Source organism: Drosophila miranda, chromosome 3, assembly GCF_003369915.1.
Source record: "Drosophila miranda strain MSH22 chromosome 3, D.miranda_PacBio2.1, whole genome shotgun sequence".
NCBI classification, from domain to species: domain Eukaryota; kingdom Metazoa; phylum Arthropoda; class Insecta; order Diptera; family Drosophilidae; genus Drosophila; species Drosophila miranda.
Genome location: NC_046676.1, coordinates 15,526,920 through 15,554,581, shown reverse-complemented (window position 1 = coordinate 15,554,581; position 27,662 = coordinate 15,526,920). Strand labels below are relative to the sequence as shown.

General features: G+C 47.8%; 10 protein-coding genes and 1 long non-coding RNA gene across 13 annotated transcripts; 5 read left to right on the top strand and 6 right to left on the bottom strand.

The window, feature by feature from the left end:
• Positions 1-81: 81 nt before the first annotated feature.
• Positions 82-3,377, bottom strand: LOC117187816 (ribonuclease 3-like; the record flags this gene model as incomplete). The annotated part of the gene is made up of 3 exons (XM_033390675.1): positions 82-235; positions 292-2,613; positions 2,678-3,377. Coding segments are annotated over 3 exons (3,156 nt in total), but the record flags the coding sequence as incomplete, so codon positions are not given.
• Positions 3,378-3,442: 65 nt separating this feature from the next.
• LOC117188447 (mitochondrial-processing peptidase subunit alpha-like) lies at positions 3,443-5,669 on the top strand. Its single transcript, XM_033392335.1, has 6 exons — positions 3,443-3,595; positions 3,698-4,076; positions 4,132-4,548; positions 4,602-4,742; positions 4,811-5,315; positions 5,372-5,669. Exons 1-6 carry the CDS (start codon positions 3,543-3,545, stop codon positions 5,542-5,544), a joined length of 1,668 nt encoding a protein of 555 aa, XP_033248226.1. The 5' UTR covers positions 3,443-3,542; the 3' UTR covers positions 5,545-5,669.
• An 80-nt stretch (positions 5,670-5,749) lies between these two features.
• On the bottom strand, positions 5,750-9,832 carry LOC108159540 (ribonuclease 3). Its single transcript, XM_033392330.1, has 3 exons — positions 8,342-9,832; positions 5,965-8,286; positions 5,750-5,908 (listed from the first exon to the last, which is right to left on the bottom strand). Exons 1-3 carry the CDS (start codon positions 9,759-9,761, stop codon positions 5,775-5,777), a joined length of 3,876 nt encoding a protein of 1,291 aa, XP_033248221.1. The 5' UTR covers positions 9,762-9,832; the 3' UTR covers positions 5,750-5,774.
• Positions 9,833-10,078: 246 nt separating this feature from the next.
• LOC108160684 (ribonuclease H1) lies at positions 10,079-11,609 on the top strand. The gene is made up of 6 exons (XM_017294835.2): positions 10,079-10,163; positions 10,230-10,526; positions 10,590-10,646; positions 10,719-10,936; positions 10,997-11,267; positions 11,325-11,609. Exons 2-6 carry the CDS (start codon positions 10,236-10,238, stop codon positions 11,421-11,423), a joined length of 936 nt encoding a protein of 311 aa, XP_017150324.2. The 5' UTR covers positions 10,079-10,163; positions 10,230-10,235; the 3' UTR covers positions 11,424-11,609.
• A 715-nt stretch (positions 11,610-12,324) lies between these two features.
• On the bottom strand, positions 12,325-12,703 carry LOC117188451. The gene is made up of 2 exons (XR_004472587.1): positions 12,611-12,703; positions 12,325-12,551 (listed from the first exon to the last, which is right to left on the bottom strand). It is a non-coding gene; the product is annotated as an uncharacterized LOC117188451 (long non-coding RNA).
• LOC108159913 (phosphatidylinositol-glycan biosynthesis class X protein) lies at positions 12,384-13,748 on the top strand. The gene is made up of 4 exons (XM_017293545.2): positions 12,384-12,529; positions 12,598-12,730; positions 12,790-12,938; positions 13,006-13,748. The coding sequence occupies exons 1-4, from the start codon at positions 12,405-12,407 to the stop codon at positions 13,412-13,414; spliced, it is 816 nt and encodes a 271-aa protein (XP_017149034.1). The 5' UTR covers positions 12,384-12,404; the 3' UTR covers positions 13,415-13,748.
• Positions 13,529-16,837, bottom strand: LOC108159912 (putative inorganic phosphate cotransporter). 2 transcript variants are annotated; one of them, XM_017293544.2, is made up of 3 exons: positions 16,412-16,837; positions 14,680-15,344; positions 13,529-14,605 (listed from the first exon to the last, which is right to left on the bottom strand). In XM_017293544.2, the coding sequence occupies exons 1-3, from the start codon at positions 16,443-16,445 to the stop codon at positions 13,871-13,873; spliced, it is 1,434 nt and encodes a 477-aa protein (XP_017149033.1). In that variant the 5' UTR covers positions 16,446-16,837; the 3' UTR covers positions 13,529-13,870. The 2 variants fall into 2 exon arrangements, with proteins under 2 accessions (XP_017149033.1, XP_033248227.1); XM_033392336.1 differs by lacking the exon at positions 16,412-16,837 and adding an exon at positions 15,419-16,380.
• An 834-nt stretch (positions 16,838-17,671) lies between these two features.
• On the top strand, positions 17,672-19,648 carry LOC108159911 (probable lysine-specific demethylase 4A). The gene is made up of 4 exons (XM_017293543.2): positions 17,672-17,913; positions 17,970-18,061; positions 18,128-18,991; positions 19,053-19,648. The coding sequence occupies exons 1-4, from the start codon at positions 17,758-17,760 to the stop codon at positions 19,417-19,419; spliced, it is 1,479 nt and encodes a 492-aa protein (XP_017149032.1). The 5' UTR covers positions 17,672-17,757; the 3' UTR covers positions 19,420-19,648.
• Positions 19,649-20,125: 477 nt separating this feature from the next.
• Positions 20,126-21,513, top strand: LOC108160150 (odorant receptor 43b). Its single transcript, XM_017293964.2, has 3 exons — positions 20,126-20,933; positions 20,987-21,344; positions 21,394-21,513. The coding sequence occupies exons 1-3, from the start codon at positions 20,164-20,166 to the stop codon at positions 21,487-21,489; spliced, it is 1,224 nt and encodes a 407-aa protein (XP_017149453.1). The 5' UTR covers positions 20,126-20,163; the 3' UTR covers positions 21,490-21,513.
• A 9-nt stretch (positions 21,514-21,522) lies between these two features.
• Positions 21,523-24,585, bottom strand: LOC117188446 (cullin homolog 1). The gene is made up of 3 exons (XM_033392334.1): positions 23,462-24,585; positions 22,336-23,385; positions 21,523-22,260 (listed from the first exon to the last, which is right to left on the bottom strand). Exons 1-3 carry the CDS (start codon positions 24,332-24,334, stop codon positions 21,859-21,861), a joined length of 2,325 nt encoding a protein of 774 aa, XP_033248225.1. The 5' UTR covers positions 24,335-24,585; the 3' UTR covers positions 21,523-21,858.
• A 1,612-nt stretch (positions 24,586-26,197) lies between these two features.
• On the bottom strand, positions 26,198-27,648 carry LOC108160612 (low-density lipoprotein receptor-related protein 5-like). 2 transcript variants are annotated; one of them, XR_004472586.1, is made up of 2 exons: positions 26,692-27,648; positions 26,198-26,603 (listed from the first exon to the last, which is right to left on the bottom strand). XR_004472586.1 is itself a non-coding variant. In XM_017294726.2 (2 exons), the coding sequence occupies exons 1-2, from the start codon at positions 26,707-26,709 to the stop codon at positions 26,257-26,259; spliced, it is 396 nt and encodes a 131-aa protein (XP_017150215.1). In that variant the 5' UTR covers positions 26,710-27,648; the 3' UTR covers positions 26,198-26,256. The 2 variants fall into 2 exon arrangements, 1 of the variants encoding a protein (XP_017150215.1); XM_017294726.2 differs by having other exon boundaries at positions 26,198-26,634.
• Positions 27,649-27,662: the final 14 nt, after the last annotated feature.

Sequence of the window (27,662 nt, the reverse complement as noted above, 5' to 3'; positions counted from 1 at the left end):
GTTTCAAATTAATTTATTTTGGCAGAGCTACGTTTTAGTTAAAGTACATTTTGGAAATGCAAGCGACTTTGAAAGAAGTTAAGTACACATCTAGTCGACTTCTAAGATAATGGCGATGAGGACGATGGCGAGGATGGCATGCGGTGACGGCGCTTGTGAGTTATTTTAGAGTCGTCGCTGTCGCTGTCACTGCTGCAGTCGGTGTCGACTCCACTCCGTGGCAAGCGATGGGCGGCTGGAAATAAACGATTAGCAACTGTTGCATCATCCAAAATTGCTTCGAGTACTTACCAGTCGGACTCTTGGCTGTGCCATTGTCAAGTTCATCATCCTCCGGTAACTCGTCGCTGGAGATGTTTTCATGCATGCGATACTGCTTGGGCAAGTGGGATTCATCCTGCAGGACCGCCGTATATTTGGGCTTCTTGGCCTTGTCCTCGTCCTGCTGTTTGTCGGCATCGTTGTCCACCTCGCTGCCCGTCTGCTTCTTAATGCTTTTGGCAATCACCCATTTCTGGTGATCCAACTGCGGGAAAAGGTCCCGCGAGTTCTCCAAGGCCTGCTTTGCTGCGTTCATCTCGGCCTGCTGAATGGAGGCACCACTAGAGGTGGCCAAGCGCTTTGATCGGAAGTAGACAGCCACCTTGTAGACACGCGTGTTGGTCGGACCACTGGCCTCGACCACCTTGTAGTAGGGTATGTCCGGCTCCCCGCCGTCCATAGTGCGGAGTGTGAGGCAACATTGCTGCAGCTTGGACTTTGGGTCGTTCCAGTCCTGGCTCATGATAAACAACTGGAGACGTGGAAACAGGCAGACATGGCAGAACTGCTCGCAGAACAGCAGACCCTTGTCGACATATAGCGAACCCAGAAATGCCTCCAGCAGATCAGCGCGGTCTTTGGTCTTTAGGTCTGCTTTGGGATTAGCGTAGACGGCATACTTGGTCATGCCCAGGTCATCGCACACCACGGCCTGAGTGCGATTATTGACCAGCGAAGAGCGTAGAAGCGACAAATGTCCCTCGTGATGCTCGGGGAAGTGACGATACAGGTATTCCGAGCTTATCAACTGGAGGACAGTGTCGCCCAGGAACTCTAACCGCTGATTGGAGCCCAGCGTGAGATGGGTGAAACCGATAGAGCGGTCGGTAAAGGCTCGGGCTAAAAGACGGATGTGCTTGAACTTAAGTCCAATCGAGTCTTCGAACTTAGTAAGGTCCTTCAGGACGCGATAAGAATCAATGCAACGGCGATCACCCAAAGGCTCCTGTTCCTGCAGCGGATGCTCCGGCAGGTTCTTCCAAATGTTCAAAAGTTTACCCTCCTTCCTGAACAATGCCTCCGTGAAGACTTCGTCGGCCACTTTGATACCGCCGTCCAGCAAAAGCGCTCCCATCAGGGCCTCAAAGCAATTGGCCATCGCATGCCGCAATTCCAGTTCGTGGCACAAATCGGAACCATGGTCATACAGCATAAACTCCTCTAGCTGCAGTTTCTTTGCCAGCAGAGCCAAATGCTGATTTTGCACAATGGCAGCTCGGTAGGTGGCCAGGCCGCCCTCCTCCAGCTCTGGGAACATGAAGAACAAATGAATCGAACTGAGGAATTCGACGACAGCGTCGCCCAGGAACTCCAGACGTTCGTTGTGGGTGATATTCGAAACGGTCTCCTGATCCTTGCCAAAGCGGGACATAATGCTGACCAGCGTGTTGATGCCCCGCTTCCTTGTGTTCATGTAGTGGATCTTGCGGTCCCCGTACTCCGGCTGCCGTATGCCACAGTTGGTGAGCGAGTTGCGAGCATGGTCCGGATTGGTGCCGTAGTTCTCCTTGTAGGAGGGATGCGTCAGCGCCAGCTGCAGAAGATAGCGATTCTTGAATTGGTAGCCAATGCTCTCCTCAAGCAGGTCCAGCGACTTGTGGAAGCGCAAATGACACGTCAGCACGGGTATAAGCATGGCATGCTGCACAATGTCGCACATGATGCCGGTTCGAAAGAAACCCTCCGAGCTGATGGCCACCGTGATGTTGCGCTTCATCCGTCCCTGAGTGCGCATCTCCTGCAGCCGCTGCTCCTTATCCTCTAGCTTGCGTTTGTCCTTGAACGAGGGCTTCGACATGTTTGCCATTAAATGCCGGAACTTGACGTAATCACGCCAGGCCTTCTGGTACTCCGGATTGCCCGCATAGCTCAACTGGGGAGGACGTATGCCAAAGTGCACAATGGCCGGATGCGAGATACCCGACTCCTGGTGCACGCACTCGGGCAAGTCCGAGTTGTTCCTGTCCAACTGGTCCACACGCAACGAGCATGGCTTGTGGCCCGGCTTGGTCACCAGCATGCCCTTTATAAAGTCCACATAGTTCTGCCATTCGCTCTGACTGATCTGGTTCAGGTGAAGCAACTGCTGCCGCTCCACCAGTTCGGCCGAGTTGTCCAGCAGATACTTGAGTACCTCACACATTGCCAGCACCTCTTTGCCATTGTCGGGCAGGTCTCGCACGAACCGGGGGAGGAAATGAAACGCTGGGCAGGATTCAACACCATCAGCTCCAGTATTGGGCTCCAGGTTAAAGTCAACCAGCTCCAGCAGCTCGTGAAACAGGTATTTGACTGAGATGCAAAGGGGAGAGAATAATCAATGAAGAACTGAAAATGATGGCTCATGCATGCTTACAAAAAAGGTCCAGCTCGTGAATGGTGAAGTTGTCGGGCATCTTCTCCTCGTCGTATTCAATTGTGTACTCTATATTGAAGCGAATCACCTTGCAGACCGGCAGATCGGTGAGGCGCACGTGGGACAGCAGCGAGAATCCCTCGAAGAGAAACTCGTGCTCATCGTGTTTGATAATAGTTGGCGTCTTGGTCAGAAAGTTGGTGGGCGGCGATATGGTGATGCGATAATGAAACAGACTGTTAGCGTTGTTTGTGGCCTTGTCGCACAGCTTGTAGCCGGTCTCTCCGGGATATATGCCATGCCGGATACCGCTGCGACGCGACTTGGCAGAGCAGCGACATAGGGGACCGTCATTCATCTCGCCCGCGTCGTTGTGCCAGAGATCGGCATGAACACGCTGCGGATGCTGCACCTTGCGCGACAACTCCTCCATGCAGCAGTCCTGCTCGACCTTGAAGCCGTCTTCGTCCGAGTCGTCATCGGACGACGAGGAGCAGGCCTCCGACTTGTGTTTGTGCTTGCAGACGCGACGTCGCGCCTTCCTCGGAGGCGGCGCATAGACAGGCAATGTCTTGCGCACTCGATCTGCTCGCTTAAGTAGCTCGTCCTCAAAGAGATCGCACAGTTTCTGCAAACGCTTTTTGCTCCTGACCTCATTTTCGTTATTGGTGCGTTCGTAATATGGCTCGGCTGGCGTCAGTCAATCGTCAGTACATTTACGGTATATTTTGAACTTTGTGACGCAAAATTCATCGCTTCGCACATTTTTGATTCCGAAATAAAATAGAATATGCTTTTGAATCAAACTCAATTTTAAGTTATAAAAATTTGAAGATATCGGTTACAACACCAAACCTGCAGCAAAATGAACGCGCGAGGCATCGGCATGCTGAAAACGCTCAAGCACTCCTGGCGCACGTAAGAATCGTGTATATTTGGGTGGAGTGGAGGTTGGGGTTGGGGGGTGTGCATGTCAGACCCGGCGAATATAATCATGATCTTTTGACGCTTATTTCGCAGATTTCCACGTCGTTTCGCCACCAAAGTTACGAAAGTTGGCAGCGATGAAATTGGCAGTGGCACTGGCATAGGGAGAATCACTGGCGGCGTGCTAGACAAAGATGGCCACAACAAGGTTAATACGCCGTCGAAGGAAATCGTAACGCACCTTCCGCCACTAACAGAACCACTGCCAAACATGCCGGAGGCTGTATACGCAGAGCCAATGGCTGAGAGTGCCGCCACAAAGGTAACGACTCTTTCCAATGGACTGCGCATTGCCTCGGAGCCGCGCTACGGACAATTCTGTACTGTCGGGCTGATTATAAACTCGGGCCCACGCTATGAGGTGGCCTATCCCGGAGGTGTGTCGCATTTTCTGGAAAAGCTAGCCTTCAATGTAAGTCTGCTTTGAAATATGTTGGACAATCCTTAATTTTCGTTCTATTCCAAAGTCCACAGTTAACTTTCCCAACAGAGATGCCATACTGAAAGAGCTGGAGAAGAACGGTGGCATCTGCGACTGTCTGACCTCGCGCGAAACCCTCATCTATGCTGCCATCATTGACAGCAGGGCCATTGACTCGGTTACGCGTCTCTTGGCGGATGTCACTCTGCGACCCACGATAAGCGAGCAGGAGGTGAATCTAGCAGCGCGTGCCGTCAACTTCGAGCTGGAGACGCTGGGCATGCGTCCCGAGCAGGAACCGATACTGATGGACATGATACACGCGGCTGCCTACAGGGACAATACTCTAGGCCTGCCAAAGCTCTGCCCTCCAGAGACTCTGGAAAGCATAGATCGGGCTGTGCTAATGAACTACCTGAAGCATCATCACTCTCCCAGCCGCATGGTTTTCGCAGGCGTTGGTGTAAGTTGTTTTTCTTATTACTTTTCCACTTTAAGTAACGCTCGTTATTGCAGGTGGATCACGACGAACTGGTGGAGCACGTGAGGAAGTACTTTGTAGAAGAGGAAGCCATCTGGGAGAGCGAGCCAGAAAGCAACGTGGGACCTAATGAAGTAGACACATCTATCGCCCAGTACACTGGCGGTATTGTGAAGGTGAGCGTTGTATATTACTGCATCTTGCCGTTATCTATATATAACAAAGCTATTTATATTATTACTAGGAGCAATGCGAAATTCCCATTTATGCGGCGGCGGGCCTGCCAGAACTGGCGCATGTCGTCCTTGGCTTTGAAGGATGCGCTCACCAGGATCCAGACTTTGTGCCCCTCTGCGTGCTCAACATAATGATGGGTGGCGGGGGCTCCTTCTCTTCCGGCGGTCCTGGCAAGGGCATGTACTCGCGCCTCTACACAAAAGTCCTAAATCGCTACCATTGGATGTACAGTGCCACGGCATACAATCATACCTATACCGACAGCGGCTTGTTCTGCATACACGGCAGTGCGCCGCCGCAGCACTTGAACGACATGGTCGAGGTGATAATACGCGAACTGTTGAGCATGGCAGCCAAACCGGGTCGCGAGGAGTTGATGCGCTCGAAAATACAGCTGCAATCGATGCTACTGATGAACCTGGAATCGCGACCAGCAGTGTTCGAGGATGTCGGGCGTCAGGTGCTCGTGTCTGGGCATCGCATGCGGCCAGAGCATTTCATTAAGAAGATAGGTAAGTAGAGTGCCCTGCGAAGATTAAACTGTTTTCGTAAATGCTCCCTTTTACAGAGAAAGTGTCCGCCGCTGATATACAACGTGTGGCCACACGACTGCTCAGCTCTCCACCATCACTGGCCGCACGTGGAGACATTTCCGGCCTGCCCGAAATGAGCCATGTAACCTCCGCCCTTTGTGGTGCTGGACGCACCGGTCTGGGGCGACGATTGTCCCTCTTCAAATAGCACTGGACGTGAAACTTCCATGAAATGAGAAAGCATTTCACATTGTTGTAGGAGCCCAACAATGTGAAATGCTCGTAGAGCATTCATGTTTTGTTTCAATTGGCTAAAATATTTACAAAAATTAATTTTGTTTCGAATTAATTTATTTTGGCAGAGCTACGTTTTAGTTAAAGTACATTTTGGAAATGCAAGCGACTTTGAAAGAAGTTAAGTACACATCTAGTCGACTTCTAAGATAATGGCGATGAGGACGATGGCGAGGATGGCATGCGGCGACGGCGCTTGGGAGTTATTTTAGAGTCGTCGCTGTCGCTGTCACTGCTGCTGTCGGTGTCGACTCCACTCCGTGGCAAGCGATGGGCGGCTGGAAATAAACGATTAGCAACTGTTGCATCATCCAAAATTGCTTCGAGTACTTACCAGTCGGACTCTTGGCTGTGCCATTGTCAAGTTCATCATCCTCCGGTAACTCGTCGCTGGAGATGTTTTCATGCATGCGATACTGCTTGGGCAAGTGGGATTCATCCTGCAGGACCGCCGTATATTTGGGCTTCTTGGCCTTGTCCTCATCCTGCTGTTTGTCGGCATCGTTGTCCACCTCGCTGCCCGTCTGCTTCTTAATGCTTTTGGCAATCACCCGTTTCTGGTGATCCAACTGCGGGAAAAGGTCCCGCGAGTTCTCCAAGGCCTGCTTTGCTGCGTTCATCTCGGCCTGCTGAATGGAGGCACCACTAGAGGTGGCCAAGCGCTTTGATCGGAAGTAGACAGCCACCTTGTAGACACGCGTGTTGGTCGGACCACTGGCCTCGACCACCTTGTAGTAGGGTATGTCCGGCTCCCCGCCGTCCATAGTGCGGAGTGTGAGGCAACATTGCTGCAGCTTGGACTTTGGGTCGTTCCAGTCCTGGTTCATGATAAACAACTGGAGACGTGGAAACAGGCAGACATGGCAGAACTGCTCGCAGAACAGCAGACCCTTGTCGACATATAGCGAACCCAGAAATGCCTCGAGCAGATCAGCGCGGTCTTTGGTCTTTAGGTCTGCTTTGGGATTAGCGTAGACGGCATACTTGGTCATGCCCAGGTCATCGCACACCACGGCCTGAGTGCGATTATTGACCAGCGAAGAGCGTAGAAGCGACAAATGTCCCTCGTGATGCTCGGGGAAGTGACGATACAGGTATTCCGAGCTTATCAACTGGAGGACAGTGTCGCCCAGGAACTCTAACCGCTGATTGGAGCCCAGCGTGAGATGGGTGAAACCGATAGAGCGGTCGGTAAAGGCTCGGGCTAAAAGGCGGATGTGCTTGAACTTAAGTCCAATCGAGTCTTCGAACTTAGTAAGGTCCTTCAGGACGCGATAAGAATCAATGCAACGGCGATCGCCCAAAGGCTCCTGTTCCTGCAGCGGATGCTCCGGCAGGTTCTTCCAAATGTTCAAAAGTTTACCCTCCTTCCTGAACAATGCCTCCGTGAAGACTTCGTCGGCCACTTTGATACCGCCGTCCAGCAAAAGCGCTCCCATCAGGGCCTCAAAGCAATTGGCCATCGCATGCCGCAATTCCAGTTCGTGGCACAAATCGGAACCATGGGCATACAGCATAAACTCCTCTAGCTGCAGTTTCTTTGCCAGCAGAGCCAAATGCTGATTTTGCACAATGGCAGCTCGGTAGGTGGCCAGGCCGCCCTCCTCCAGCTCTGGGAACATGAAGAACAAATGAATCGAACTGAGGAATTCGACGACAGCGTCGCCCAGGAACTCCAGACGTTCGTTGTGGGTGATATTCGAAACGGTCTCCTGATCCTTGCCAAAGCGGGACATAATGCTGACCAGCGTGTTGATGCCCCGCTTCCTTGTGTTCATGTAGTGGATCTTGCGGTCCCCGTACTCCGGCTGCCGTATGCCACAGTTGGTGAGCGAGTTGCGAGCATGGTCCGGATTGGTGCCGTAGTTCTCCTTGTAGGAGGGATGCGTCAGCGCCAGCTGCAGAAGATAGCGATTCTTGAATTGGTAGCCAATGCTCTCCTCAAGCAGGTCCAGCGACTTGTGGAAGCGCAAATGACACGTCAGCACGGGTATCAGCATGGCATGCTGCACAATGTCGCACATGATGCCGGTTCGAAAGAAACCCTCCGAGCTGATGGCCACCGTGATGTTGCGCTTCATCCGTCCCTGAGTGCGCATCTCCTGCAGCCGCTGCTCCTTATCCTCTAGCTTGCGTTTGTCCTTGAACGAGGGCTTCGACATGTTTGCCATTAAATGCCGGAACTTGACGTAATCACGCCAGGCCTTCTGGTACTCCGGATTGCCCGCATAGCTCAACTGGGGAGGACGTATGCCAAAGTGCACAATGGCCGGATGCGAGATACCCGACTCCTGGTGCACGCACTCGGGCAAGTCCGAGTTGTTCCTGTCCAACTGGTCCACACGCAACGAGCATGGCTTGTGGCCCGGCTTGGTCACCAGCATGCCCTTTATAAAGTCCACATAGTTCTGCCATTCGCTCTGACTGATCTGGTTCAGGTGAAGCAACTGCTGCCGCTCCACCAGTTCTGCCGAGTTGTCCAGCAGATACTTGAGTACCTCACACATTGCCAGCACCTCTTTGCCATTGTCGGGCAGGTCGCGCACGAACCGGGGGAGGAAATGAAACGCTGGGCAGGATTCAACACCATCAGCTCCAGTATTGGGCTCCAGGTTAAAGTCAACCAGCTCCAGCAGCTCGTGAAACAGGTATTTGACTGAGATGCAAAGGGGAGAGAATAATCAATGAAGAACTGAAAATAAACTGCTTACAAAAAAGGTCCAGCTCGTGAATGGTGAAGTTGTCAGGCATCTTCTCCTCGTCGTATTCAATTGTGTACTCTATATTGAAGCGAATCACCTTGCAGACCGGCAGATCGGTGAGGCGAACGTGGGACAGCAGCGAGAATCCCTCGAAGAGAAACTCGTGCTCATCGTGTTTGATAATAGTTGGCGTCTTGGTCAGAAAGTTGGTGGGCGGCGATATGGTGATGCGATAATGAAACAGACTGTTGGCGTTGTTTGTGGCCTTGTCGCACAGCTTGTAGCCGGTCTCTCCGGGATATATGCCATGCCGGATACCGCTGCGACGCGACTTGGCAGAGCAGCGACATAGGGGACCGTCATTCATCTCGCCCGCGTCGTTGTGCCAGAGATCGGCATGAACACGCTGCGGATGCTGCACCTTGCGCGACAACTCCTCCATGCAGCAGTCCTGCTCGACCTTGAAGCCGTCTTCGTCCGAGTCGTCATCGGACGACGAGGAGCAGGCCTCCGACTTGTGTTTGTGCTTGCAGAGGCGACGTCGCGCCTTCCTCGGAGGCGGCGCATAGACAGGCAATGTCTTGCGCACTCGATCTGCTCGCTTAAGTAGCTCGTCCTCAAAGAGATCGCACAGTTTTTGCAAACGCTTTTTGCTCCTGACCTCATTTTCGTTATTGGTGCGTTCGTAATATGGCTCGGCTGGCGAGGAGCGTACCCAAGACTCGACTGTGGCTGCCGTCTCGTTGAGGGCATTCATTTTCTCAATGTAATCCTCTGGCTTCTCGCAATAGTTGGAGCACCATTGGCGGAGAAGGCGATCTCGCTCAGTTTCCACTTTTGGTTTTGTCTTGGATTGCGGCGCTTTCCCATCTGCTGGCTCGTATCTTTCTCGATAGCTCCGAGGGCCATACTCCTCGGCTGGCGCACCTCTTGGAGGGTAATAATGCTGCGATGGGCGCGGCTCCCTCTGCGGGTAGTACGCATGTCGTGGATCATATCGCTTGGAGTAACTGTACTCCCCCGAGTGGTTTCCGTAGACTGGATTCAAATTGTACGACTGGGGTCTTGGGTTAGTCGGGCGAGAGTTCGGCGTGTACGAGTACCGATCTTGGTATTTGTAGCCTTCGTATGCATACGCGCCTTGGTCGTATTGGGCGTACGGTGGTCCTTGGTACTGATAACCCTCATACCCGTACGCTCCTTGATGGTAGGGATCGAAAGTTGGCGCTGCTGAAGCGTTAAAAGAGGCGGCGTCTGGATACCTGTAATAAGGTGTAGAGCACTGAGCGTAGTCGTTCACCGGGGGCGTAGCGTTTTGGCTGTAGTTGTAGGAGGATGAGCTGGGATCCTTCACACCAGGTGGCGGTGGGTCTTCAGCGGGCGGCGGTAGAAGAGGCACCTGCTGCGCTGGAGTCGGAGGCTGATACATTGTTTCTAAACCAAAAATCGACGAAAATATCAATTCTTGGTCGCACCTGGCAACTCTGCGTGTTTGTTTACGTTGTGTTGGCTGATCTGGCAAGGCCAGGAGAGTGACCGTTTACGGAATTTTTAATGCTTTTCGGTATATTTTGTCAATTCCATTAATCTATTAAATTTCATTTTCAACGGTATATAGAAATCCAATAAAAGCAATCCAATAAAATTATGTGGGCAGGGCTGAGAGATCTATCTAGCTAGTAATATTCAACGGAAGATCAAAAACGAGGAATATGTAAAAAATAGAACTTGAATTTTTCAGTATATTTACGGTATATTTTTTTAATGAGATGTATGTTTCGGTATATTTCTGAGGGTCGGTCACACTGTAGGTAACTACAAAACCCGGGAGGTAAATAAAAAATATTTATTTATTATACTTAACATGTTGTTGCTACTCCGTTCCTTGCGAATCCAGCGAACAATGGCGTTTTATGCTGTGGCGAATGGGCGAAAGGCGGGAATCTATGACACTTGGGACAAATGTGAGCAGCAAGTGAAGGGCTTCAAGAATGCAGTGTATAAGAAATTCAACACACGCCAGGAAGCGGAGCAATTCATTAACATTAAAGGATCCTACGCACCCCACGAAGTAGCAGTGCCGCTGGGACAAAAGCAGCCTTCGCCAGCCAACTGGGGCACTATGAAGCCACAGAAGCCTCAATATACAGAAGCATGGCCGGACGAAGATCACGACCTGGTGGAGGACGAGCTGGTAAGCAAGACAATATGTTCGGCTGCGATTGAGGCTTCATATTTTTGTGTGTTTTACTTCTAGAATGCAGCCATGAATGAAGTGGAGGGAGATGCGAAACCAGCTAGCAGTAGTAATCTGGTAACCAAGAACAGAACTTTAGTTTGAAATGTATGCGTTAAGCTCTCTTTTTCGTTCTATGTGGCGACAAAGAAACGCAAAGGGGACGACAGCGACGATAGGCAAAAGAAAGTACCTCGTCATGTATCCCGAGTTGCGGAAGCAGCTGGTCTCAAGCACGTCGGTGAATTTGAGTTTGAAATCGACACCGAGGGCTATGTCATTGTATACACAGACGGCTCTTGTATTGGAAATGGTCGTAAAGGTGCATGTGCCGGGTATGGAGTCTATTTTGGCGACAATCACAAGCTGTAAGTAAGTGGAAGCCACCGTCGGAAAGCTATTAAATTCTTTGCTAAATGCCCATGCAGAAATGCAGCTAAACCAGTGAGCGGACGCGTCACAAATAACGTGGGCGAGATACAGGCAGCGATTCATGCCATTAAGACAGCACGGAATTTAGGCATTGGGAAGCTTTGCATTTACACGGACTCTCAGTTCCTGATCAACTCTATCACCTTGTGGGTGCAAGGCTGGAAGAGGAGGGGCTGGATGTTGGCAAGCAATCAGCCGGTAAAGAATGTAGTTGATTTTAAAGAGCTGGACGAGCTACTCCAAAACAAGGACATCAAAGTAAAATGGGTTTGTATTTCGCTTACATTGATTTTTTTGTTTTTTGTTATGTATTGTTTCCGTTAGAACTATGTGGAGGCCCACAAGGGCATTAAAGGCAACGAAATGGCAGATAAATTGGCGCGACAAGGATCCGCTCTGTACAAAGAACTGAATTTAAAATAATCATCAATTGGACATTACTTTTTAAATTTCGCGCTCAAACCAAAGTATTGAATTCAACCGTTATGGCAACACCAAATAAAATCCCAGACAGCTCAAATGAGACAGACTCATGTGCCGAGAAATCGGCAACAACATGGCACGGATTGAGCAACATTTGCATACCCTGGGGAAATGGATATTATAGAACTGAGAGAATGTTTGTCATTTCAGTTTCTGTTTTAAAACTATTTCAACGACATTTTATTGTCTTCTCACAGAGACCAAGAATAAGTATCAGGATCAGGATATATATACAAGATATATACAAAGCAAGTATTTAAAATACACCAGTCAAATAGAAAATAGTTTCATTAATTGGATAAAATTATGTGGGCATAGCTAAGTGTTCTATCTAGCTAATAATATTCCACGAAACATAAAAATTCAGCAATATAGTTTCCAATCCTTGACGGATAACGATTAACCTGTTATAAGCCGAGGGGGTTCTACCGAAAATAATGCAAATTTAATAATTTAAGCGCAGTTCAGGTGAAAGATATCGTAGTTTCTTTTAAGTTTAGAGAAAAGATGGCATGAACCTACAAGAAGAATTTACAATCTTTAATATTTTCCGCCATGTACCTCAAGTAGTTGAACTATTTAAATAGAGGGGGCTTAAGTGGGCTAAGTTCGGTCTTTCATCATACCAGACGCTATATTGTTGTTGATGAACCAAAATTGAGGCAAAAACAATAAAAGCCAAGTATTTAATAAGCCAGTCAAGTAGAAAATTGATTCATTAATCGGATAAAATTATGTGGGCATAGCTGAAAGTTCTATCTAGCTAGTAACATTCCACGGAATATAAAACTCGAGGAATATGTAAAATAGAACTTTAACTCGTCAGTATATTTACGGTATATTTTGAAAATGAGTCGGAAATGAAACAGAATGTTTTTATTTACAAATTTGCTTGAGAATTTTGCATTTTATTAGCTAAAAATGATTTCAAAGCGTAATTGGAAGAGTGCAATAGGTGTGATTGCGCTCCTGGCAAGTGCAGCACACAGCTATCTTCTGCAACAGCCGATAGTGCACGTGGAAATGGAGAAGGCCGGTATGCACAGGTCGGTAGAAGAAATCAGTTCACTGTCCAACAAATAATTTTATGAATTGTATTCTATGTATACGACAGAACATTAACGTACAGAGTGCAGTTCGATTTTCCCCTGGCGGGCAAGGACTGTGACTATATGCTGCTGCAACCGCTGCCAGCAGCCGTTTACATAAGCACAGACGAGCTGGATGATTTGCAGCGCCTCAAAAGAGTAAGTTCGTCTGCAGTTCATTGAAGTGGAATCTTAGGCTTATCCCATTGACTTTCCAGCTAAGTGCCGTCTACCCGAAGTTTGTGAACATTGAAGAGCCCACTGAGAGGGCGCAGCCGTTCTCTGTGTTGTTGCGCGGCGTGCCGAAACTAATGGAAATTGTAACGCTTCCAATTCATTTTCGCTATCACGCACCGAGCGATAAGAGGTTCAGTGTTCTTGACTATTGTAAAGCATACTCGATTGCATTTATATTAACCGCAAACACCTTACAGATCCACCAGCATGGTAGCTATAGCTACGCCAGAACTCTATCTGAACTGTCCGATCGCTGATAGTGAGCTGGTTGACAATGAATTGGTTGCCCGACCTGATAAGCTGTACTGCCTGAACGCGCACAAAAGCAGATTTGACGAAAACATCGTCACAGATACGGAGCCGACAACCCTCCACAATCTGGAGCGTTGCAACTGGAAGCAAATACATGTGGAATACCAGCTGAGGGCGCCTCTAAGAGCAGAAATACCCGTTGGCAATACGAATGCATATGCTCCTGTTCTTTATGGCACCATTATACTCACCTGGACGATGGCCATTTGGACAATGCTACGCACACTGTCATCTTCGCGCCGCATTAATCAGCGACTTAACGAACAGCGGCAGTTGCAGCGAAAGGTCAAGTAACATGCAACGAAATCGGTACGTTTCCATTCCAATATCGAGACAGTTCTGAACGGGGATGGAAGCAGTGGATAAGAGTGATTAGGTTCCTTTACTTCTCGTCAGACGAACAAAGAATTTAGTATTGTAAATATTTATTGGTATACTCGGAGCAAGCAGAGACAGACGATGATAAGACAATTCAAATATTTAAACATATTCCGGACATAATACATATGAAACGTGCCACACATCGTAAGCTTTATATTAAGCTTATCACAAATTGTAGTCATATTAAGCTTAGTATTAACATAAACCTAAACCAAAGTCTTTAATTATAACTAAAGCATATATCAAATATCGCTGATTTGGTAGACGCCTGTTTCGAACTATCTACCTATACAGAAATTGTATATTATAGTAACTCATAGAGCCATAATAGTGTAAACGAGATTGTGGACAGAGTCGAGGTACAGCAATTTAAAAACGATTGTCCTTGTCTGTCGTGGGGGCAATGGTCTTGGAGTCGTTCTCAAAGTTGTTGCGCAAGGCTATCGTGCTGGACAGGTTCTTTGGCTCGTTCCAGGACTGCACAGTGGCCTTGCCAAAAATCACAAACAAGGTGTTGCATACTAAGTAAACTGCCCCGGTGATGAAGAAGACCGTACGCCATTGGCTCGGATCCTCCTCCTCGGTGAGAATGGCGCCGACCACCAACGGCGCGACAATAGATGTCACACCAGCAATTCCGTTGGTTACGCCCATCATAGGACCAGCAAAGTTGGGCGACAAATCAATGTGGTTAATGAGGTAACCACAGGAGCAGCCCGCATTGATTCCCACGGCAAGCGTTAGCAGTAGAATGGCCCAGGTCTTCTCGTCGGCGGTCATGTAGCCCAGTCCGATCAAGCAGGCCATCGGTCCCCACTGTCCAATCGAGTTGAAGAGCTTGCGGGCAGTCGTGGTCGAAATGACGCCTCGGTTGATGAGCAGATCCGATATGGGGCTGACCACCAGGCAGAGCACTCCCATGGCAAAGTATGGCAGGGAGGAGAGGAATGCATTCGATTTGACATCCAACTGCAGAACCTTGCTCATGTACGAGGGCATCTCGGTTAGCAGCGTGTAGAATCCCCAGGTGAAGCCGCAGTGAGCGGCCAAAAGACCGTAAAAGGCTGGCGATTTGAAAATCGAGATCCAGGGCACTGGCATGGACTGGAGTAGATGGACAAAACGAAATCAGACTACTACTTACTCTGGAATAAAATCAACTGGTGTGTTGTACATACCTGACTGCTACTGTTGCTGCCTGTGAGGCTCTCGATGTACTCCCGTTCCGCCTTCGTGATGTTGCGTGATGTGGCTGGCTCGTCGGCAGCCTGCCAGAAAAAGAGCAACGCCCAGCCCAAGCTAAGGCCTCCAGACAAGTAGAACAGTCCGGGCCAGCCCATGCTCGACTCGAAAATGAATCCACTCGTGACCAGAATAACAGCCGTCCCGAACTGGGCGCCCGAATAGATGCCGGTGGTAAGGAAGCCCCGCTCCGTGCGCGGCACCCATTTGGCCAACAAGGTGTGTACACAGGGGTAGACAGTGCCTTGAACTAGACCGGTGAGGACCCGCAATACGCAGACACTCTCCCAGCCATTGGCCGCCGCCATGGGATGGAAAAACGACAAGACTCCGCCGATGGCGGTGGCCGATCCCAGAACTATTTTTGCCCCGAAACGTTTGGCCAACAAACCTGAGGGAACCTGCGAGACGACATAGCCCCAGAAGAAGCTGCTCAGTATCAGAGATTTATCCGACAAATCCCAGCTGTAGTAGGGAGCCCCGGCAGTGGATTGAGTCATCGGTACGATGGCGGCCGAGATGTCGACGCGCTGAAAGTAGTTGATCATCATGCCGACGAACAAGAGGATTGCCTGCCAGTGGCGTGCTCCAAATCCACTTGCTATTGGAAGAATAAAATTAAGAATTGATTAAAGTCCTGTAAATGATTTCTATACTTAGTTAATAATGCTTTACAGGCTAATGTGTGGAGATGATTTGGCACCACCCGGAGTAGCAGAGGTGTCCTCTCCCCGTTTACGAAGTAAACCATGTCGGAGCGGATCGTCGTCTGGCAAAGTAATCTACCGATTGCCCCATTATATAAATTAACTGTGGGATTTGTTTGGTTTGTCATTTGCATGATTATTTCTAGGACCTTTTTTTATTCAATTTACGTTTTATGGCCGTTTAACAATGTTCTGATAGTGCGTGCTGATGCCATTAATTAACGACTCCGACTGAATGCTTTGTCTTTTATTATATTATAATAATATTTTCATTATCATTACCGCATGCAAATGAGGAAAAACAAAACAAAGCTCGTCTGTTTTCAATGGAAAAGTGGCCGCCGACCCAGCACAGGGTAGTAGTCAAGGGAAAAGTGTGAAACAAGCCATAAGTCTTAATTGCTCTCCGGGCTTGTCCTCAATAGATCTCGAGATTTACTTTTATTCACCAAAAATTATGTACCGTGCAGATGGGAAGACCCCTTAAGAAGAATGTAAATATTTACATTGCCTCAAACGAAATTATCTTCTGTTGATTTGTGTGAAGATATATAAGATACGGGCATGATATATGCCAACAGATGTCTGAATAATTTGCAAGTAAAACTAGACATAAGGAATGCAGCAACAATAAGGTCATAGGGTAGGTCTGGAAACATACATAATGTGATCGTACTAATGATAGAAAGCACCATGTATTGTGGTATAAGAGCGAGCCGATCATTGTTGCATCACTTGGATTATCAACTACAATTCAGTCGTGTTCTCAACCGGCAAACTCGTATCAATAACCCATTAAGAGTTGACTAAAGGAAAAAAAATTCTCAGCTCGGCCACAGCGATTAAATACGAGTACACGGAAACACTTCAGATGGTATCTTTGATTCATTTACGAGTATATTCGCCACTAGGTTTTATTGTTTGGTTATTCCTGTGCTGTGCTGTGCTTTGATTTACTCACGCCTTGCCATCTCCGAAGAGGTATCGAAGCCCATATCTACTTTATTATCGTATATGCGAATTACACTAGGGACAACACTTTGATTTAGAATTGGTCAGCCTTCTTAGGCGCAATTCCGATGGACGGCGAAACGACGACTGTTCCTGGGTTGGAGTGCACCTTTCGCTTTTATACTGATACCACTAAGAACAGAACCCATTTTTCCTGATTACAGCTGGGCCAGTTTTGAAGTGCCAGCGACTCTACGCGGATCGTTCGCCATTATCATTATCTCAACCATAATCATAAAAAAACAATAAAACTCGGCGGGAACGAACTCTCCTCTTGGCTTTTCTCCAGGCTCAATGCAAATCACATATTGTATGAATTATGATGCCCATTGCTTTTGAAATAATTTCACAAACAAATTGTTATTCTGTCGATCAATCTGAGTAGTCAGCTGTTTACTCCTTATCGCTGTCAATTCGCTTCCAGAATGTTATCTAACTCGTTTGATTATCTCCCATCTGCAGTGTTGCTGGGCTGCATTGAAAAGCCCTTTTAATTTGAATTTCTAGAGTGTAATCTCTTGTTTTGTGCATTTTTTCACCGAAATTCCGTTGTTTATCCAAGGCGCTAATTGTTATATAGCACTAATACGAGTCGTCGGCACTGGGAGTTCCGGGAATTATATATACAGATATGATATCAGGTGTAATGATTGTTTGAACGGTGGCTTCGAATCGAAAATGATGTAAGTTCTATAAAAGACAGATCAATCTTTTTTGTTTGTAAGATGGAGGGCTTTAAAAATTCAAGACAAAAAGTTAAGAGCCAGGTCAGGGGCGAATAAGAGTTGAAAACAAATAAAGTTTTTACGATCGGGAGTGACGATTGTGGCGAAGATTTGAATCAAGCGCGCCGGAAGCGCGGGCATCAAGGTTGCATTTCTTGCAGAGTGGCCAGACGGCACAATATTGGGTATTTTTGTTGGTTCGCTGGAAAGGCCACACCAATCGGCATTTGAGAATTAGTATCTTAATTTAAAAATTGAAATTTAAAATAATTATCATTTTAAGATGCAGCGGCAGTAGTGTCCGCTGCAATCAATGGAGTTTTGATTATTTTTTTTTTGCGAAAAACCTGAATTTTTAGGTAAACAGCTTTTATATTTTTATGTTTATATATTTTTATTGCATTTTTTTAAAAATATTTTCTAGCATTTTCAAATATTTCCCAATATTTTGTAAGACGCGTTATGGACTTTTGTTGTTTTTTGCCCATTCGCTGGAAAGGCCACACCAATCGGCATTTGAGAATTAAGAGTTGATAAAAAAAATTCATATAGAAAGAAAACTGCGGCGGTTATGTCTACAAAGTGTTCATTTCAAGATGGGGAACAAAATAAAGTTCCCCGCATCATGACCTTTCGTCCCAGCTACAGTGAGTTCCAGCACTTTTCGACCTACATAGAGTATATGGAGAGTCGCGGGGCCCATCTCGCTGGCTTGGTTAAAATTCAGGTAAATGGTAAAATTCATGGATGCGAATGTATGTATATTTAACTTAACTTATGCAGCCCCCGCCAGAATGGGTCCCCAGGAAGTCTGGGTACGACATAGAGAACATCAATATGACGATTCCTCCACCGATTTCTCAGGTGGTCCAGGGGTAAGAAGTTGCTTGGTGTGAAAGATGGACACTTACAGTTGACACTTGTGTGGACTTGGTTTTTAGGGCACAAGGAGTGTACCAGCAATTCAACGTGCAACAACGCAAGCAGATGACACTGCGTCAGTTCATGGAGAAGGCAAACTCCGAGCTACACAGCACACCGCGTCACATCGACTACGACGATCTGGAGCGGAAATATTGGAAGAATGTTACATACGTATCACCGCTGTATGCAGCTGATGTCCAGGGAACGCTCAGTGACGAGGAACTAGATGTGTGGAACATCGGGCGGCTAGACACCGTACTGAACCTGGTTAACACAGATTATAATATAACCATAGACGGGGTTAATACAGCGTACCTCTATTTCGGAATGTGGAAGAGTTCCTTTGCTTGGCACACCGAAGACATGGATCTTTATTCCATAAATTATCTTCATTTTGGTGCTCCCAAAACATGGTACGCCATTCCACCGGCCTACGGAAGACGCTTGGAGAAGCTGGCCAATGAGTTATTCCCTGAAACCTATCAGGAATGCAATGCGTACCTCCGTCACAAGATGACCATGATAAGTCCCAAAGTTTTGCGCCAGCATAATATACCCTACAACAAAATTACCCAGGAGGCGGGTGAAATTATGATAACCTTTCCGTTTGGCTACCATTCTGGCTTCAACCACGGCTTCAATGGTGCAGAGTCGACCAACTTTGCGTCCAAGCGCTGGATAGAGTATGGCAAGCGCGCTAGCATATGCAGGTGCCGCAGCGATATGGTTAAAATCTCAATGGAGACATTTGTGCGCCACTTTCAGCCGGACCGCTATGATAACTGGTTGAAGGGAAAAGACTTTGGCTATCACCCGGAGGAGCCAGGCAAGCTATGTCCTGCAAATCCGCCAACAATCAATGTGTACGACAAGAAGGAAAGGTAGTAATCAAGTAGTATATCCTACTCCTGATAACTATAATAATTTATTTCACTGTTTTAGTATGGCTGTGTTCAAGTCAAAAGCTCCCACGTCGCAGAAACGAGGCTGCTCGATGGCTACAAACGCAGATGCAAATGGTGCAGATGATGACGATGATAGGGCTAGCGTAACCAGCACCAGCAGCATACGTCTCAAGCAGGCTGTAGTCAAGCTTCGCAAACTCCCACAAAGCGCACTTGTATCTGAACCTACTGCCACACCAGAAAAGTATGACTTCAACTCGATTGTCGAGAAGGGCGTTAAGCGCTTGTGGGAGAAGCTGCCCAATCCAAATCCTGGAATCAATTTGCTCAATAACGGTGTGGTGAAGAACACAAAACGAATGCGCTTTCACACAAAGGTCCTCACACTCGACGACGAGGATTGACGATTGACCATAGCTCCCGCTGGATCTCCTTGTTAATAAATAACATTGTGCATAACTGAAACCTATTTTATAAGCTGATAGTATTAACTGTAGTTTTAAGGAAACTTGTGTATATACATATATGTTATGTATAATATAGCATAACCTTCAATTCAAATGAATTACTGGGCTGAGAAAAACGTGTGTATCGAAGTCTTGAGTACATGTTTGGCCCTTGTCGTCGGCCAAAGAAGTTTCAAGTTAAATGTTAAATTTGTGATCAAAAGATTTAGTGTGTTTTATAACATATCACATATGGTTTGGTTCCCATTGAAATAAGTGTGCAGAAATGCAAATAACGAATTCACTCCCGTTGCAACGTAAAGACCAAAAAAAATTAATGTCTATAAATAATAAATCAACTAAGAAACAGCAATAAGAAACAACTTCTTGAAACATCAAACATTGTTGCTCTTACTGGGTGTATCGGTTGATTTGCAGTTGTATTATTTTGTCTAAGTAAAGGAATATAGTGATGAGGGTTATCCTTTAGTCGGCGATGCATCGCACACCTCTTCAAATGCAATAGTAGTTTCAATATGTGCGAAAATAGTTCTGCAAAATGTCGGTGAAACGCCCCAGACCCAGTTGGATAACCAGTAATTAAAAGTTGCGACGGAGGAAACGCAATATGGTCAACAATTGGCAGGCTATAAAGAGCTCCTGGTGCTGTACCTGATCCAGAAGCAGCTTAAACGTTCTAAAATGTTCTTCAAGCTTGTGTACCCGGCTCCGCTGTCGGAGCCAATCGGGACGAGGGATTCTACTGTTTACTTGCTCAAAACACTTCATATTGCGGGCCTAGATTTTTACAACGACTTCGGAATTGGTCGCAAGATTTTGCGGGTGATCTCCTTCAGCTATAACATTTTTTACCTTCCGCTGAGTTTTCCGATTAACTACAAGATACACTTTTCCCAGTTTCCACCCGATCTGCTGCTGCAGTCGCTGCAACTGTGCCTGAACACCTGGTGCTTTTCGATCAAATTCTTCACCCTGTCTATCCTAAAGGAGCGCTTTGAAATGGCAAACCAATGCTTCGATGAGTTGGACGTGTATTGTGTCACCCCGGAGGAGAAGCGCAAGGTCCGGGTTACAGTAGCCACCATCAACAAACTGTACCTGATCTTTGGGATTGTCTACTTTCTCTACGCCACCTCCACTCTCGTGGATGGCCTTTTCCACGACCGCGTCCCTTATAACACCTATTATCCGTTCATTGACTGGCGTCTCGACAGACGTCAGTTGTACATACAGAGTTTTGTAGAGTACTTCACCGTGGGATACGCAATATTCGTGGCCACAGCCACGGACTCGTACCCCGTGATCTATGTGGCGGCTTTGCGAACTCACATTCTAATGCTGAAGGACCGCATCGTTCGCCTGGGCGAGGCCAATAACGAGGCGAACGCTGATCCAGATAACATCTTTAAATCGCTGGTCGAGTGCATCAAGGCTCACAGGACGATGCTAAAGTAAGTCGCCTATGGGTTTTTGGAGAAGGATCGTTGTGATATGTCTTCCCAAGCTTCTGCGACACCATTCGACCCATCATCTCGGGCACAATATTTGCCCAGTTCATCATCTGCGGCTCCATTCTGGGCATTGTCATGATAAACATGGTGCTATTCGCTGATCAATCGACCCGCTTTGGCATCGTTACCTACGTGATGGCTGTGCTGTTGCAGACCTTTCCGCTTTGCTTCTACTGCAACGCCATCGTGGACGACTGCAATGACCTGGCTGATGCCCTGTTCCACTCGGCTTGGTGGATGCAGGACAAGCGCTACCAAAGCACGGCCCTTCAGTTTCTGCAGAAGCTGCAGCAGCCCATAACGTTCACGGCCATGAACATATTCACAATCAATCTAGCCACCAACATCAATGTGAGTCCATGCCGTGGAAAAACCAACCTCAACTCTGGTTCTTTTGCAGGTGGCCAAGTTTGCTTTCACCGTGTACGCCATAGCGAGCGGAATGAATCTGGATGAGAAGCTGCAGCTGCAGGACTCTGGAGCCGACACTCCGTGAACGTACAGAATCCAGCACAAAGGTAAACACTGGTTTGCATCGAAGTTTTATAATTAATGAATGAAAATATGAATACATCGAACTATGAGTAACGTAAACGTAAATTAAAACAAAACGATTTGATTTAAAAAAGAAAACACCTCCAGGAAGCCCTTAAAAAACGAGCAGAAGCTGATCAGACCCTAGCTGCAAATCCAAATCGGTCGATGGAGTATTTTTCATCTCCCTAGTAGTTTGATTATTGAGGCGGCAGTTTATTTGGGTGTTCAGAAGGGTGGGAGGGATCGGAGCGGGTACGACAGCAATAATGATATTTTTTGTATGGTTGACGTTGATGAAACAGCGTACAGTTTTAAATTTAAAATAACCTTAGGCAAGATAACTATATGTGTCTTTGTGTCCCTCCATGCGCTCCAAATACTCCTTCTCAATCAGAATGTCGATGCACTTTTTAATGACGGGCACCTTGGGCTTAAAGCGCGTCGACAGCTGATTGAGCACCTCGGAGATTAGATTGGTGTGATTGAGGCGTTTGCGCATCTTCATAATGCGCACAATGGCGGCCTGTATCAACAGCTTACGGTCCTCCTCAATGTGTTTATGTACAGTCTCCTGTTCCACTTTAAGCTCAGTCTTCAGAGGCTGGTTTATGTTAATGCGGCGCTTCTTGTTCTTGTAGTCCAGGAACAGCTCCACAGTTGACTCGGGCGTCAATGAGTTCTCATTGTCGGTGGACGTCAAAACCTTTGCCTTGAGCAATATTTGCAAAACCTAAATGTGCAAGCATAAAATGAATTTAGTGGATTACAGAATACATTCGACAGAATCATGTAGTTATCCGTTTACCTGAATCAAGCTTTCCAACTGTGTCTGGGTGTTTTCCAGCAGCTGTTGGACTGTGAAGCTGAGCTGGTCGTTGAACTGTAAGAGCACCGACATCTGGAAGGTACTAGCTTGCAGGGTGTACACTGTCGACGTGTTGTTGCGATTCACGTTCATGATCAGCTCTCCCTTGCACATTTGATACAGCCAGTTCAGCTTGCGGCCGGAGTGACGGGCGGCATAGAATTCGTTGAATTGACGTACGGATCGCTCAAGCTCTGACGGCAACAGGAAGTTGTTGCTCAGCTGGAAGGGCCACGAGCCGGAGGAGAGGACCTCGATGCCGAAATCAATTTCGGATACGACATTGTTCGTCAGCAGGTGCTCCTTGAAGTTGGAGTTGAGGTCCTTGGAAACGCCAATGTCCTGGAACATGCGCTGAAGCTTGACCGTGTACTCATAGCCACAGGTCTGCTTCAGCTTAGAGATCATCATGGCCTCGGCATCGTCGGATGCTGATGTGTGGTTCACCAAACGCTTTGCGAGCATCTTAGAGTAGTATTTCTGGAAGACGTCCTTATCCTCTATGTACTTAAATACGACCATCACCTGGTTCAGGTTGTCTTCGAGCTCCTTGTCCTCGGGATTCTTGGAGGATTTCTTTAGCAAAATATCGCAGTACTTGGCAAGCAGCTCGGGCGATTTGCTGGCCGTGTTCGCAGCCGTAACCACGTTCGAATTGATGAACTTTCCGCATGCCTTGTCCAATGCGGCCACAAATCCGTTGTCATTGTTGAATGCCGTCAGCACGAGGGCATTATATTTTTTATGTACATCGAGTATGGTTTGGACATATGTCTTGGGATCGTTTAACGCATCGGTGGTGCAGCACTTGACAATGGCTTCGGTGCCCTGATGCAGTATGTGCTGCTCGAGGATGGTCTTCAGATCTGCCAGGTTTTTCGGTGAAAGTGCAACCAAAGAGTACATGCGCTTAAGGTCATCATTTCGATCTGCGTTCAACAGATTCTGGAACTCGGTGTGGAATATTTTGAGATGCTTCTCGATGAGAACCTGAGAGAACAGTACGACAAGGGGAAATTACTTAGCAAATTAAATCAAACAGAATTGACTGACGGCACTCGCATACCTGCTCGCATGTTGACTTAAGAGTCTCTGCTGTGGTCTCGTGCAGGTACGAAAGGCCGTTCTTTGAGTTCAGGCCACGGACGCGTTGTTTCTCCTCCTCCAGGCGATTCTCAACGTGCTTGAGATATTCAGTCACCGTGTTGTTTGATAGGAACGCATCGGACTCTTTCTCGTAGAAAGCGGCTGTGTCGGCTATGAATTTGCTCTCAAAGTTGTCCTTGTAGACGGAGAGCTTCTGTTGGTTCGCGTCAGAGTCATCCTCATTAAAGCTTAATTCCACATAGGACTCGATCACATCGCGCACCAGCGATCGGTTGATCAGCTTGCCCTGGCGCTCCTCTTCAATGGACTTGAGGACGGCCTTGGTGACGGGCTCGTTCAGTACCTGAAACAGGTGCCCCTTCCAGGCGACCAGAGCCAGGCGGTAGATCCTGTAGATACCCTTCTGGCCCTCCTCGCACTCACGCTTCACCCAGTTGCGGTTCAAGTAGTTGCAGATGCCATCCAATACAATACTGGAGAACTGATACGCGTTCCACTGCTTGGTATACCGCGACAGGAGCACCTCTTCGCCGCTAATTGCCCTGAACTTGGTCAGCAGCTCGGTAAGATAGGTCTTGAGGAACTGCTCAAGGCGATCGTATAGCTTTTTGCCCACCAGTTGGGCTCCGCCAGTCTTTCCATTGCTGCGGCCGCTTGGAGCTGCGTTCACACTGGTGCAGTAGTCATAGACGTGTGTGTAGAAGCGCATGTACTGGGTGCGGGTCAGGGACTTCTCTTGCTCGTAGACCTGGCGTATGCCTTCATCCAACTCACTCCAGATGTCGTCCAGATTGACTGGCTTCTGTGTGGTCTGTGCGCCTGAACGACTCATTGCTGTGGTGGCAGGTGGCAAGTGCGCTTTACCCTCTTTCTGTGGAGACTGCCGCTGGGCCTGTTGCTCTTGCGGCTGTGGCAGATTTTTTCTGGCAGCTGTTGTTGTAGAGGACGCGGACGACGACAACGACAACAGCGGGGGCGAGGGATTGTTATCCTGATGGCGTCGTTTGGCGGCTCTCGTCCTAGGTGCTTTGGTCGGAATTTTGACTAATGGGTGATCAAAATTTAGAGATTCAAGAATATGATCTGTAAGGAAATAAAACGAACATGTAGTAGACCTGGCTCCATCGTGCAAGCCACGTAAATAAATCAAACCGAAGGTCGACCGTTTTGATCCAATGTCACATTCGTAAGGCCACAAAAAAAGTTGCCAAAAGAGAGACTTACGGACGTTCAAGTGTATTTGTGCGTGCGTGCGTTTGTGCATGTGTTGCCCCCGCATACATTATGCTCAAGGTGTAATACGATACAAAGAAAATCATTCCCTTCCCTGAAAAGCATACACAGCCAACCTTGAATCACAGTGCGGTAGAGTATCTACTGTCGGATAAACAAGTGGGCGGCGAGCACGCCTCTACCTATTGCAATCGGGTGCCGTTCTCTCGTCTTAAAAATCAGTAAACTTCCTGGTTAAAAAGCACTCGAACATACAAATACACATGAATGTACGCGCGCAACCACCTCACACACACTAGCACACAAAGCAAACCAATGCACATAACCAATTTTAGCATTAAATGAAGAAAGCAGCCAAAAAAGAGCATGGAAACCAACAAGTCTTATAGAACCTAAAGATAACTGTAAATTTTAGTAGAAAGACTCGGGCCCTGCTCGTTTTTCGTTTTCTTTCTGTGACGTCGTGATTTCCCCTTGGAGCACTTTTTCACTTGTTCGCCATTTTCACATTTCTCATACGGATTGCGTTGGACCCCAAAATAACCAATTGGTCAACAAATTTACCTGTCACCAGATATCGAGTAATTCTAAATTAGACTCAGTATGTTTTTTAACTTTATATATTTTAATTATTACAATATTTCCCACGAAACGAACCCAACCAAAAACACAATGACAACAATTTTTGTTTTTTTCCAATGATTTATCGATAAAATATACCGTCCGACCCTCATAAATATACCAAAATATACCGTCTTATTTTAAAAATATACCGTGATTATACTGAGGAATTCAAGTTCTATTTTACATATTCCTCGTTTTTGATCTTCCGTGGAATATTATCAGCTATATAGAACATTTAGCCATGCCCACATAGTTTTATCTGATTAATGAATCAATTTTCTACTTAACTGGCTTATTCTTAATACTTGCTTTTATTGAATTTTGCGTTAAAAAATTTTTTGCGAAAATGGTCAAAAAAAAAAGGTTTTAGCGAAATGGGTCAAAACAAAAAAGGATAGTTGTTCATATTGCTCAATTTTGAGATTCCGTTGAATAATTCTGGCTAACTAAAACCCTTAGTTTTGCCCACATAATTTAAGGCCGTTGATGAATAACTTTCTTCAAGATTGGCTAATTTTTAGTCCTTGCTTTTATTGTATTTTGACTAAAGCAAGGCTTAAACAAAATAGTTCAACAAAAAAAACAGTCGCAATGTTGCTCGTATTTTAAGACTCCGGCTCGGTGCGCAAGAATATCCGTGAAAAAAAATGTCAGGCAAATCGTCTGCACCATGGCACACTGAAAGTCTCCTGGCCGCTTGCAGCAGTCGGGCTCATCGTGGACATTCACACAGTTGTCACAGGTGGTACCATCGCAGATCAAAGCCTTGTCGAAGCACTCGCCGGACTGGCAGCTGAACTGATCCACCCAGCATGTGGGACATCCCACTTCATCCGACTTGTCCAGGCAGTCCTTTTGTCCGTCACAGCGCCAGTAGGCGGGTACGCAGTCCTTAGGTTAGGTTAGGTCCTTATTCATGTTACCATTCCCCGTCACTGGGGCCGCGCAAGTGAAATGATCTGGCCCACAGGCCGGATGCGCGCCGCGAGAGCAGACGTCGCGCGTGCTGCGTGCCACACCCTCCCCGCTGGCTATGCAGATGTGGAAACACTTTGTGCGGCTGTGCAGACACGTGTGATTGCGCCGCACTTTCGCATCCGGTGTCCACACGGCACTGATGTCGGTGATCTGCGGCATACGCTGCAGCTCCGCGGAACGACGCTCTTCGTTGACAGTGATCCGTTCCACTCCGGTCTTATCGTCCAGCCAGTATAAAAATCCCCCAAGGCGACAATGTTGTTCACCTGCGGGATATGCATGGAAGCAAGGGTTTTTCTGTAGAGAGGGAACAGGAGATTACACCTTCAGAGGTGTCCAATATTGGTTGCTTACTATAACATCGATACGCATGGGATATCGGACTGTTGGTCTAAGGCCAGAGCCGTGACTCCTTCCAGGTCCACACGCTCATTGCCATCGAGTCGGGCCCGAATGATGGCCTGATGACTGCCGACATCTGTCGAGAAGAGCAGACGCCTCGCCTTCATGGACATGCCAGGACACCGGCAGCCGCACATTTGGGCAGTCTGTCGTAGCTGGGGGGGATGCAGGGCACGTTCTTGGCGAGGCTGCGGCTGGCCCGTCTTGATAAATGTCCGCGGTGCTCCAGTCGCTCCAGTACACGTAGTCCTAGCTGGCAACCAGTATCCGACGCTTCTTGCCATCCAGTAGAGGCGTCTCGTCTCCTGGTCGAATATGAGCTCCCGGCCATGGTTGCAGCTCGGATCCGTTCATCGTGGCGCGGCGTATGGAATCCGAGGGCCACTCTGTCCAGTAGATGTAGCCGCGACGCGGCTCGAAGACCAGGGTACGTGGCTTCTCCACCTTCTTCCACAAGAGTACGCGCCGACTGCTGCCATCCAGGAGGGCGACCACGATGAGACCAGCCTCCGCATTGGACCAGATGTTGCTGCCCAGCCAGTCGACAGCGGTGCCGTCCGGCCCAATCAGACCCAAGTCCACGATCCGCTGCACATAGGAGCCATTGAGAAAGGCCCGGAAGATGCACTTGGTCTTCTGGTCAGCCCAGTAGATGCACCGCTCCGCCACCGACACGTCCAGGGCGTGCGCATCGCCCACATCCTTGAAGGGTATCGCTCGTCGTCGTGATTCCGCTCCCCTCGCTGTACTCGGTCGAGATGCGGCCAATGTATTCCTGGCGCGAGAACAGCAGGAAGGCGCCAGGCAACACGAAGGGGGTCACGGGGGCGGTATAGGCAGAGGTGGAGCAGGCCCCATTCCACCCCCAGTCCAGGGTCTGTTCTTCTTCTTCCTTTTTCTGTAAATATTTTGTCATTTCTGTT

Coding starts and splice junctions, on each gene's coding strand:
- LOC108160150 (XM_017293964.2), top strand. CDS start 20,164: ATGTTCTTCAAGCTTGTGTACCCGGCTCCGCTGTCGGAGCCAATCGGG. Junction 20,934..20,986: donor GCTCACAGGACGATGCTAAA/GTAAGTCGCCTA, acceptor TGTCTTCCCAAG/CTTCTGCGACACCATTCGAC. Junction 21,345..21,393: donor ATCTAGCCACCAACATCAAT/GTGAGTCCATGC, acceptor GTTCTTTTGCAG/GTGGCCAAGTTTGCTTTCAC.
- LOC117188447 (XM_033392335.1), top strand. CDS start 3,543: ATGAACGCGCGAGGCATCGGCATGCTGAAAACGCTCAAGCACTCCTGG. Junction 3,596..3,697: donor CTCAAGCACTCCTGGCGCAC/GTAAGAATCGTG, acceptor CTTATTTCGCAG/ATTTCCACGTCGTTTCGCCA. Junction 5,316..5,371: donor GCATTTCATTAAGAAGATAG/GTAAGTAGAGTG, acceptor TCCCTTTTACAG/AGAAAGTGTCCGCCGCTGAT.
- LOC117188446 (XM_033392334.1), bottom strand. CDS start 24,334: ATGAGTCGTTCAGGCGCACAGACCACACAGAAGCCAGTCAATCTGGAC. Junction 23,386..23,461: donor TTAAGTCAACATGCGAGCAG/GTATGCGAGTGC, acceptor CTGTTCTCTCAG/GTTCTCATCGAGAAGCATCT. Junction 22,261..22,335: donor AGTTGGAAAGCTTGATTCAG/GTAAACGGATAA, acceptor TTGCACATTTAG/GTTTTGCAAATATTGCTCAA.
- LOC108160684 (XM_017294835.2), top strand. CDS start 10,236: ATGGCGTTTTATGCTGTGGCGAATGGGCGAAAGGCGGGAATCTATGAC. Junction 10,527..10,589: donor ACCTGGTGGAGGACGAGCTG/GTAAGCAAGACA, acceptor TTTTACTTCTAG/AATGCAGCCATGAATGAAGT. Junction 10,937..10,996: donor TTTGGCGACAATCACAAGCT/GTAAGTAAGTGG, acceptor ATGCCCATGCAG/AAATGCAGCTAAACCAGTGA.
- LOC108159912 (XM_033392336.1), bottom strand. CDS start 15,584: ATGCAAATGACAAACCAAACAAATCCCACAGTTAATTTATATAATGGG. Junction 15,345..15,418: donor TCATCTCCACACATTAGCCT/GTAAAGCATTAT, acceptor TTCTTCCAATAG/CAAGTGGATTTGGAGCACGC. Junction 14,606..14,679: donor GCAGCAACAGTAGCAGTCAG/GTATGTACAACA, acceptor CATCTACTCCAG/TCCATGCCAGTGCCCTGGAT.
- LOC108159913 (XM_017293545.2), top strand. CDS start 12,405: ATGATTTCAAAGCGTAATTGGAAGAGTGCAATAGGTGTGATTGCGCTC. Junction 12,530..12,597: donor GAGAAGGCCGGTATGCACAG/GTCGGTAGAAGA, acceptor TGTATACGACAG/AACATTAACGTACAGAGTGC. Junction 12,731..12,789: donor ATTTGCAGCGCCTCAAAAGA/GTAAGTTCGTCT, acceptor TTGACTTTCCAG/CTAAGTGCCGTCTACCCGAA.
- LOC108159540 (XM_033392330.1), bottom strand. CDS start 9,761: ATGTATCAGCCTCCGACTCCAGCGCAGCAGGTGCCTCTTCTACCGCCG. Junction 8,287..8,341: donor TCACGAGCTGGACCTTTTTT/GTAAGCAGTTTA, acceptor TTTGCATCTCAG/TCAAATACCTGTTTCACGAG. Junction 5,909..5,964: donor CACAGCCAAGAGTCCGACTG/GTAAGTACTCGA, acceptor GTTTATTTCCAG/CCGCCCATCGCTTGCCACGG.
- LOC108159911 (XM_017293543.2), top strand. CDS start 17,758: ATGTCTACAAAGTGTTCATTTCAAGATGGGGAACAAAATAAAGTTCCC. Junction 18,062..18,127: donor ATTTCTCAGGTGGTCCAGGG/GTAAGAAGTTGC, acceptor CTTGGTTTTTAG/GGCACAAGGAGTGTACCAGC. Junction 18,992..19,052: donor GTGTACGACAAGAAGGAAAG/GTAGTAATCAAG, acceptor TCACTGTTTTAG/TATGGCTGTGTTCAAGTCAA.